The 10534-nt window shown below is 43.2% G+C and overlaps 1 protein-coding gene across 1 annotated transcript in view; it reads left to right on the plus strand.

Moving 5' to 3' along the window:
• Nucleotides 1-202: 202 nt before the first annotated feature.
• Nucleotides 203-10534, plus strand: part of CUNH12orf75 (chromosome unknown C12orf75 homolog) — a 140244-nt gene continuing 129912 nt past the window's right edge. Inside the window, exons 1-2 of the mRNA XM_006141440.3 lie at nt 203-322; nt 3724-3826. Coding sequence (XP_006141502.1) covers nt 3725-3826 — 102 coding nt within the window. The 5' untranslated portion in view covers nt 203-322; nt 3724. The remainder of the gene's footprint in view (nt 323-3723; nt 3827-10534) is intronic.

Below are 10534 nucleotides of genomic sequence, written 5' to 3' on the forward strand. Positions count from 1 at the left end.
GTTTGCTCCGGACTCAGGCGACACGGCAGACGCTCCGTGCCCGTAGCGACTCCGCGCGCGCCCACGCCAGGCCAGTGGCCGCCACCGCCCGCCCGCCGGCCCTCCTCCCAGCCCTCCTCCCAGTCCAGCCCCCGGCCCAGCCGGATCAACAGGAAGTGTGGCGAGCGCCCGGTCTGGCTACCGGAAGTGTGGCGGCTCTGCCTCCGCTTACCCCGGCGTTTTCCTGCCGCGAGCCCTCCTGCGCTGATAAGGCCTGCGGTTAGGGGCTTCACCGGTGTTTCTGTCAGTCAGTGCTTGTGGAGCGCCAGAAGGGGAACTCGAGGTGGAGAGATAAGAGTTTATCTACTTGTGGGCACCTAGGAAGCCTTTGAGTCGGAGGAGATAGGAGTGAACAGATTTCGAATTGTTTTATTGTATTTTCTAGTTTTTACTATGGGGTAGGTGTGCTCTCCAGAGAGAGGGAGCGGTGACGCTACAGTACCTTCTCCAGTGTCCTTGGGTTTGGGAGCACCCACGCGCCTGGCGTGATTTTTTTCAAGGCTCTGATCTGGGACTCAACTAAGCAGTTCGTCATGTGGGATCTAGCCATGTTAACCTCCACGCCGCCAGCTGACCCTATTTACTTTTTTTTTTTTGGAGAGGTTTTTGCTATAGGGCGCGTGCGCTCGCCAGACAGACAGACATAGAGACAGAAAGCGAGAAATCACCCCCCAGGGGGGATGGTCACACCACAATCCCTTCTCCTCCATTCTCCTCTCGGGATCTTGGGCGTGCACGCACATGCCCGGCGTGAGTTTAAACTACCAGTCGAGCCGCGAATCGCGGTCGACTACGTGGGAGTCCAGCGACATAGCCATTTCGCTGGTTCCCGACCCTATTTACTTTTAACAAAAGGGAAATTTTACGTTTCCGACACTACTTCTGGATAAGTCTCAGTGCCGCTGAAACAGCTTGGAGAGGAGAGAGGTCACTGCATCTGGACAAAAGTGGATGCCTGAATCATCCATGGTACTCAGAAATAACCGTTTTGGAAACCACAGCTTTTTTGACCTGGGTAATTAGGTGCCCTCCTGGTTTGTTACTTTTTGTTTTGTCGTTTTCAGGAATTACGTAATCAAACTTTCAGAGTTGGGATAGATAATCTAGTTCAATGTTGTCGTTTAAATAAGAAAACTGGGAAGTAGAGGATTAAGTGATTGGTCAGGATCAAACAGTGAAAACTAGAGGAAGAGAAGGATGAGAAAGGGATGGGGGACGACTGGCAAATGAAACTTGACATCTTTCAGATCAAAGGCAAGGGTTTCTGAAGTTCCTTTAGGAATCTATAAGACCCATTCCATAGGACATATGTCACCAAAATCGACAGGAAGGGTATGATAACATACACATTCTACATTCTGCAAACATCTCCCAGATATATTAAGTCACTGTCAGCATTTCAAGCTCCTAAAAAGTCTGACTGAGCTCTGATTGCTTGAACACTCCAGTACCATCATTCCGTGGGTCTAGCCGATGGCAACCTGTCCTGAGCTGTGTTACAACCTTCTTGTATCTTTTCTTCTACCATATTATTTTTTCTCTTTAGACAGAATCATGCTCACACCAATTTTTATTCTTTTTCTTCTGTTTTCTTTTTTATTTTAAACCTTTTTTTAAAAAATTGCCGGAAAGCACATGTGCTTACCAGAGAGAGACAGAGAGAAAGGGAACAGGAAAAATCACCCTACTGTGGGGTATTGTTGTGCCACAGTTCCTTCTCTATTTCTCCATCTCGTTTGGATTTTTGGACCTGCACATCCATGTACCTGGTGTTTGAAGTCACTGGTCAGCCATGTTGGTTCCAGCTTGCTTAACCACTGGGCTACAGAACTGGCCTCTTTTCCTCTGTTTTCCTCCAAATGTCATTCAGCTGATTACACCTCATATAATCTCCAGAATTCTTCCTCAAAGTCAGAATCAAGCTCTTCTTTGCCTCATTAAAAGTATAGTACCAAGAGGGACCAGCAGGTGTCAAAGTGGTTGAGGCACTAGATCCCACATGATTGGCTATGGTTTGAGTTCCAGGCCCAGAGGTTTGAAACTCATGGCAGGCATGTGCAAGTGTGTGCCCAATATCCTGAGAGGAGAATGAATGGAGGAGAAGGGATTGCTGCATGGCCATCCCCTCCCGGGGCGGGGGGTAATTTCTCGCTTTCTGTCTCTCTCTCTCTCTGGAGAGTGCACTGTATTGCAAAAATCTCTCTCTCTCTGAAAAAAAAAAAGTATAGTACAAGGATATATTATACCAAGGGAAGAGATGTGTACATCTTTCATTTGAAATTGACATTAAAAGAAGGCAGTACCCTCCAGAACCTTTGAAAGTTTCCTGGCACTTAAGTAAATTTGTAAGATTGTTCTTATTGGAAAATGTATCACAGTTTCAAGATAAGGTAATCATAAAGTTGAATCTGAAAATACAACACATTTGTAAATTGTTTAAATTCATTTTATTCATTAGTTCATCTAGTCATTCATTCATGTAATAAATACAGACTACTCAATGTTAAGTACCTTCTCCCACCTTCTTTGCTTTATTCTGATTCTTGTTTCTAAAACCAAATATCTTCTTCAATTGATAATCTGTGAGAAACTACATAAAAGGAAGTTTTATGTAAATACGATTTTTTTTTTTTAGATTTTTGTTATAGGGCACGTACATTCACTGGAGACACACAGAGAGAGACAGAGAGATAGAAAGTGAGAAATCACCCCCAGGGGGATGGCCTCACATCAATCCCTTCTTCAGTCTCCTGTCAGGATTTTGGGCATGCACACATACGTGCCAGTGTGAGGTTTAAGCCACGGGTCCAGGACTCGAACCACAGTCAACTATGTGGAAATCCAGCAATGTAACTAACCATTACACCATCTGCTGGTTCCAATATAAAAAACTTTAACAGTGAAAAAGTATTTGTTCCTACTAAGCTATTGTGAGGGTGGATTTCAGATATCTGAAACAGCTGGACAGCTGCAAGTGTGGTGATAGTAAGTACAAAGATGGGCAGTCTGGAGTTGCCATAACCTCTGGGGACAGAAAAGAGGAATACTATGAAGCTATAACTTTTTATCTGTTAGAGATCAATGAGGAAAAGGGCACAGTGAAAGACAAAAAGCACCAGGCCAGCTCTGAGGAAGACTGGGGCTTCGGGAATGACCAGGAAAGGCAGGAATGGAGAAGGTGCCTGTTTTGAGCTATTTAGCAAAGTGCACAGTAGGTGCACACACTGAGAGCCTTCCCTCTGCCTGCTCTGCCTCTTCTCCTGTTCCTCTTCTGCCAGGCTCACCCACAATCTTCCAATCCCAACTTTTTCTTTTGGTGAAGACTTCATTTATTCCTGTACTTCCAAGCAAAATAAAACTTCCTTATCTTTCAATATGCTTCAATAGCTCTTGGCTAGATAATTCTAGAATAACACTTACCTGTATTTGTTCCCACCCCCAATTTTCTAGCTAGAGTGAGCAATAATTCTTTCTTATTTATTTTTGTAATTATAGTGCCTTGTAGAGTACCTAGCACAAAAGCAATTGCTTGATTCATGCTTATTAAAATATAATGAATGTTATTACTACTTACACATGATTAGTGCTCCAGAGTTTAAATAGAGTTTTCATGAATCTCTTATTCATTTGATATCATAATACTGTGAATTTTTCAGTTATTCATTCACTCTTTTGCATCTACAGTATGCTGGACTCTCCTCTAGCAGCCGAGAAGATAGCTGAAAGTGCTGTTCCTAATGAAGCTTTGATTCCAATTGGCAAGATAATAGCAAACAACTGTGAATGGGTAAGCATCTGATAATGTTTACTAAAAGCATAGAGGATCATGGGAAGTAGGGTAAACAGAACTCTTCGAAGGGGCCAGCATTTGAGCTCAGAATTGAATAAGGTAAGCAAGCAAGCCAGCCATGCCCGAAGAGAGGACTAGATGTAAAGGCCCTGAGGAATACTCACCAACTTGAGGAAGAGCAGAAAGGGCTGGAGGATAGTGAGGCAGGGAAGAATGGGAGGAGATGAGGTTGAAGAGATGCCAAGCACAAATCCTAGAGAACCTTGAGTCCCTGGGGAGGAATTTAGGTATTGTTCTAGGTGGGACCAGAAGATGTCATAATTGTTACCTCACTGGACTCCCATCTAGTCAACCATAGTTTGAGTCCTAGACTCAGCAGCTCATACCTAGTGCCTATGTGTGCATGCCCAAGATCCCAGGAGGAGAATGGAGGAGAAGGGATTGTGGTGTGGCCACCTCCCCCAGGGATTGAGTTCTAACTTTCTGTCTCTCTGTCTCTGTCTCTCTATCTCTCTGTGTCTCCAGTGAGTGTATGTTTTCTATCGCAAAAATCTCTGTTTAAAAAAAATTGTTCTAGGTATGGTAGGAAACCATTCTAACTATGGGCAGCTGAGTGAGAACATGACAGGGTCTGATTTACTTTTTTTCTTTCTTAAAATATGCTAGAGGGTATGTGTACTCGTCAGAGAGAAAGTGAAAAAGTACCCCACCATGAGATGTGGTCATGCTTCAATCTCTTCTTTTATATTTCTCCATCTTGTTGGGATTTGGGGCACACATATGTGCCCACTGTGTTTTTAAGCAGCTGGGTCTAGGACTTGATCTGTGTGGTTGGCCATGTGGGATCCAGATGGCTTAACCACCTACAGTCTGGCCTAATTTACATTTTTAAAGACTGTTTTTGGATTTTGAGGAGGTTATTGCAATCATTCAAGGAAGAGATTGAAGATCTAGATCAAGGTCTTGGGTAGCATTAAGAAGTAGTTGAAATATGAACTTTTTTTTTTTTAATGATTTTTGGCTGGGGCCAGCAGATGGCATAATGGTTATGTTGCTAGACTCCCACGTAGTTGACCATGGTTCGAGTCCCAGACCTGGTGGCTTAAAACTCATGCTGGGCACGTGTGCATGTATGCCCAAAATCCCGAGAGGAGAAAGGAGAAGAAGGGATTGTGGCATGACCATTACCCTGAGGGGGTAATTTTTCATTTTCTGTCTCTCTCTGTATCTCTGGAAAGCACACACACCCCATAGCAAAAATCTCTCTTAAACAAAAAAAATCTAAAACTTCCACTGCCGGGGTCCAGCCTCGGCGTGGGTGGGTTATCTCGACGAAGGCGGCGAAGGTGAACAGAAGACAGAGGCCTCGATGCCTTTTATGCACGTCTTATGCCGGACACCCCTCAGAGATCGCTCTCTAAGGAGTGACAACTGCTAGGAATTATTGTGCCTTTTTATTGAGAATGTGTTACATACAAGTAAATGGGAGCGGGGCTACGTGTTTCAATTATCAGCTCATAAAGTCTTTTAACAATAAAACATAGATTTTATTCAGGGGTGGATTAAAGGTGGGTCTAGTGCAGTTCCTCAATTGTAGGTGGGTCTCCATGGAATGCAGTTTCGGGAAAGCGGTTCCGGTAATACTTATACACAGTTTTGTAGGGATCTAAAACTTAATTTGAAGAGTCCTAATACATTTATCTATTTCACTTAGAGAGGGCAGAAGTGTCCTGGGCCAGTTTTGGCCTAATCCTATTGTACATAAAAAAAAAAAAAATTTAAGGGCCTTCCAAAAGTCAAAATTACTTCTGCCTAGAAAAAACTTCAGCCCACCCTCTATTGTGACCATAAAGATAAAGCATTGTAATTAATAGTAAGTAATTAAAGCAAAGGAGAGCGGTCGGGGACTTCCTGAAAGATTTTATTATATACTCAAGATGTATAAGAGAGCTATGCAATTCTTTCATAATAGTAAATTGGGGAGTCAGAGGAGGGGGTCGCTTCCCAGTGAGGCTGCCTCAATTCTCTGGAGCAAGTAACAAGCAGCCTTGCTGACATGCTAACTGACCCAAGCTTTGTTTCAAGGTCGGGGAGTGCACAACAGTAGCCTTGCCAACGTGTTGATCCGACCAGAAGCAGAGCTCAAAGGTCAGGGGGCTCAAACAGATCCTGGGGCCTCACCGGGTCGGACTCCTCCATTCCACTTAAAAAAAAAATCTAAAACTTCCACTTAAAGGGATGATAAGGGTTTAGAAAAAAAGAGAAAAAAAAAATATTTTTTGCCTAGGGTGTGTGCTGCACTCACCAGAGAAAGAGAGAGAGAGAGTAAGAAATTACCTTCCAGGAGGGATGGCCACACTACAATCCCTTCTCCATTCTCTTCTCAGGAATTTGAGCACACCTGCTTGCAGGGCATGTTTTTTAAGCCACTGGATCTGGGATTCAGACCACATGTTGGATCATGTAGCATCCAGTACCTCAACTACCTGCTTGCCCTTGACATATGGACTTATTTTCGAAAGTAGAGGCTTCTGCTAGATGCTAGATGTAGGTGTGAAAAAAAGAGAGAAAGCACCTGGGTACATAGTCCTGTGATTTATTGAAGTGGGAAGCATGGAAGGAGCAGACTGGTGGTGGCGCCATCAACTTCTCTGTTCAGATCACTGCATTTGAGATGCCTTTTTGACATCCACATATCTTGAGGGTACTTGGATACTCCACTCTGGAGTCTGGGGGAGAAACTGGGGAGTTCTCCAGCACCTGGGTGGTTTTTGAACCATGAGAAGGGATGAGATTGAGCATAGATAGGAAAGAAAAGAGCTTGGAGGACTGAGCCCCAAGCAAGATCCAACAGCTAACGAGGTAGGAGGGAAACCAGGAGATTATTACACCACTCCAGGAGCCCTATGATTAGGAAGCTTGGAGGCAATACCATCCTAAAAGCCAAGTGAGGAAAGTGTTTCCAGAAAGACTGATCCAGAATGCCAAATGCAGCTAATAAATTATTAAAAATAAGGACATGGGCTTGACCTCCAGAATTGGCAACAAGAAGGTCATTGGTGAACTTGGTTAGAGCTGTCCATAAGTAGAGTTTTATTTGAAAGCAAGATAATGTGTGTTCAAAGCAATGGAGGGGAGACAAATTCTTTCAAGAGGTTTTTCAATAAAAGGGATGGTTGAGAGACCAGCAGATGGCATAATGGTTATGTCTTTGGACTCCCATGTCGTCTTCTGTGGTTCAAGTCCCACACCTGGTGGCTTAAAACTCACGCTGGGCATGTGTGTGTGCATTCCCAAACTCCTGACAGGAGAATGGAGGAGAAAGGATTGTGGCATGGCCATTCCCCCGAGGTGTGATTTCTTGTTTTCTGTCTCTGTCTCTGGTGAGCCCACGTGGCCTATAACAAAAGTCTCTCTTAAAAAAATAAAAATTATAGGGATGGTTGAAGGGGAAATTACTGTAGGGGGTGAAAAATAAGGGAGGTTTTTTATTTGTTTGCTTCTTATGAGCTAGTAGTAGTCAAAGACTTTGGGCAGATTTTTAGCCACTGAACCTTGTTCTACTTTTCTATGGTATGAAAATGACAATACCAATCATGAGCTGTTTCCCTAGACATTCACCCATGCCCTGTATTAATCAGGACTTCTTCCGTTGTAAATGATGGAAACATAACTCCAGTTAACATAGAGAAAACAGGGACCAGCAGTTAGCGTAATGGCTACATCGCTGGACTCCCGTAGTCGACCGCAGGTCACGTCCCGGACCCGGTGGCTTAAAACTCACGCCAGGTGCATGTGTGTGTGTGCCCAAGATCCCGAGAGGAGAATGGAGGAGAAGGGATTGCAGCGTGACCATCCCCCCTGGGGGGTGATTTCTCACTTTCTGTCTCTCTGTCTCTCTCTCTCTATCTGGCGAGTGCACGCACCCTATAGTGAAAATCTCTCAAAAAAAAAAAAAAAAGAGAGAAAACTTAAAAATGTGGGAAAGACTGAGGGATGAGGAGATTGTGTCTCAGATTGTGTGTGTACTGGTGAGAATGATCCAGTAGAGTGGGAGAAAAAATTGGAGATGCAGGGAGGGAAGTGACACCTACAAGAAAGTCCTTGAGTAGATAAAAAGGAGTGGGAATCAAATCACAAGGGGTGTGGTGGCTTTAGACAGAAGCAGGGACAGTGCATTCAGAGCAATATGTGTCACAGGAGGTTGATAGATTAAATGGGGAGGACAAAGTTCTGTTCTGATTGCTTTAATTTTTCTCAGCACAGTAAAAAGACCAACAGCTCAGAGAAGTGATAGCCAAAGGGTGTTGGAGGTTTGAGGAGAAAGGAGAGGATATGAGTAGTCATCTTGAAACAGGAAGGTGAGGCGTAAGTATTGGTATCCCCATTTTACAGATGCTGTAACTGAGGCTCAAACAAACGACATGGCAGAGCCAGGGTTCTAAGTGCCAGGGCTGTGCCAACTGTGAGCCAAAGAGAAGAAGGAAGCCCCCTCAGTAGGAAGCCTAGGGCTACTTGACCCTATGATCACTTCTTACCTTCCTATACAGTGTCTGAGCCATTACAGATGCCTTTTAAATTGTTGTTTAATGACAACATTCAATCCTGTTTTCTCCACATAATACTCCTGTGAGACCATCTGTCTTTGCAATATGTGTTCTTACCATCCCGTTTGGAGGCTTCCTTAAGCAGTTTCCCATTGCCTGCCGTGTAACGCCTTAGCTCAATGCACTAAGTTTATGCAACAGGACATCCTTAGCACAAGTCCCTGAACATCTAGCTCCTAATTGGTTTTCTTTCTTCCTGTCTTTCTTTCTTTCGAGAGATTTTTGCTATAGGATACTCACCAGCGAGCCAGAGAGACAGAAAACAAGCAATCACTCCCCCAGTGGAGGTAGCCATGCTGCAGTCCTTTCTCTTCCATTCTCCTCTCGTAATTTTAGGTATGCATGCAAATGCACCTGGCATGAATTTCAAGCCACTGGGTCTGAGACTTAAACCACGGTCAGCCAAATGGGAGTCCAGTCCCTTAACCACTATACCACTTGCTGACCACACTAGCTCCTAATTATTGTGTTGTCATCCTCTGTCATGACCCTTTGTGCAATTGCCATGTAAAATTCCTTACAATCCTATAAAACATACTGTTTCTCGTGCCTGTGTCATTGGAGAGATTGTTTCTCACCCCCAAATGCCCTTTCCCCATGAGCCTCCTAACACTGATTTTGTGACATTCTGCTTAAATATCACTTTAGTGGTCAATGAAATCCAACTCAGTGCATATTGAAGAGGCATGTACTTTGTTGCAAGCACCAAGCTAGGCCCTGAAATTTCAATAATATAAAGGAGAGAGACATGAACTTCCCATCTAATGACAGTGGGTGACTAGAGATGAGAGTTCTTTTTTTTTTTGGCTTTATAACTTTATTTGAAAATCAGCAGTTAGTTCTCATCCACATTGACTGTAGATTTTTGGAAGTGGTAACAGGTACACAGGTCACCAGAGTGTAGAACTTGCTGGGTGAATCTTCATCCTCGTTTCATTTTCTGGACACCCGCACATGGATTCGATATGGGCCGTTCCTTATTCCTTTTTCCCAGACAGCTTTGTTGAGCCTGGTATCAATGTGCACATCTAGAGTTCCCATCTCTTTCATGGCAAATTTCTGGATTTCTTTGAGTGTCCGAGGGGCATGTTTCTTGAAGCCCACACCATGGATGCGCTTGTGAATGTTGATGGTTTCTTCCTGGGTCCCCACCTTGTTGATGGCAGAACGGCCCTTCTTCTTCTTGCCACCCTTCTTTGCGGGAGCCCTTCTGCCTGGCCTAAGCTGGAAAGAAAGGAGAGTTCTAACAGAGGACAATGCACAGAATACAAGGGAGCACATGATAGAAGAGTCAAAGGCTAAGGTCGACATTTCTGGGACTCAAAACAAGAGTGTGTAGGAGACGAGCAGCTGCTATCTAATCAGTGTTGCTCGTAGCTGTTGCCATGTTTGTGTGTCTGTGCCCCTGACTGCTTTTCTTGACAAGTCATTGAACGAGCACTTGAAATAAATATTAGTAAACTTATATATAGTATATTTTATATAAATCATTTAAGCAAAAGTTCCAGAAAACAAGTTTTCAAAGAATATTGTGTCCTTAAAATATTCATTTTAACAAAAGTTTCTATATAGTCTTGCTACCTTGTCAGGAGAAACTCATGCTACATTTATTCAAATGCCACTCAGTAATGTTCACTCACCTTTCCATGATTGAATATTCACCATAGGCAACAGTTCCTTGTAAATACTTCTGAGCATTTTATTTCTTATTTACAAAATAACTTGTATGTATTTACAATAATAAGTAGAGAAATATATCACTTCAGAAGTATATTAAGAATAGTTTCTGAGGCCCAGCAGGTGGCACTGTGGTTAAAGGTGCTGGATCTCCTCATGGCTGACCGTGGTTTGAGTCCCAGACCTGGCAGCTTGCTTTCTCACTTTTCCTCTCTTTCTTTCTCTCTCTTTCTGTCTTTGGTCTATTATTAACTAAATAATAATAATAACATATGAAATTAAATAAATAAATATTGAAAAAAAGAAAAAAATAGCTTATGACAGGGACCAGCTATGGTGTAATAGTTACATTGCTAGACTCTCACGTAGTTAACTGAGGTTTTTTTTTTTTTTTTTTTTTTTTTTTTTTTTTTGGTGTTTT

The sequence above is a fragment of the Tupaia chinensis genome, unplaced genomic scaffold (assembly GCF_000334495.1).
Source record: "Tupaia chinensis unplaced genomic scaffold, TupChi_1.0 Scaffold000054_1, whole genome shotgun sequence".
NCBI lineage: Eukaryota > Metazoa > Chordata > Mammalia > Scandentia > Tupaiidae > Tupaia > Tupaia belangeri.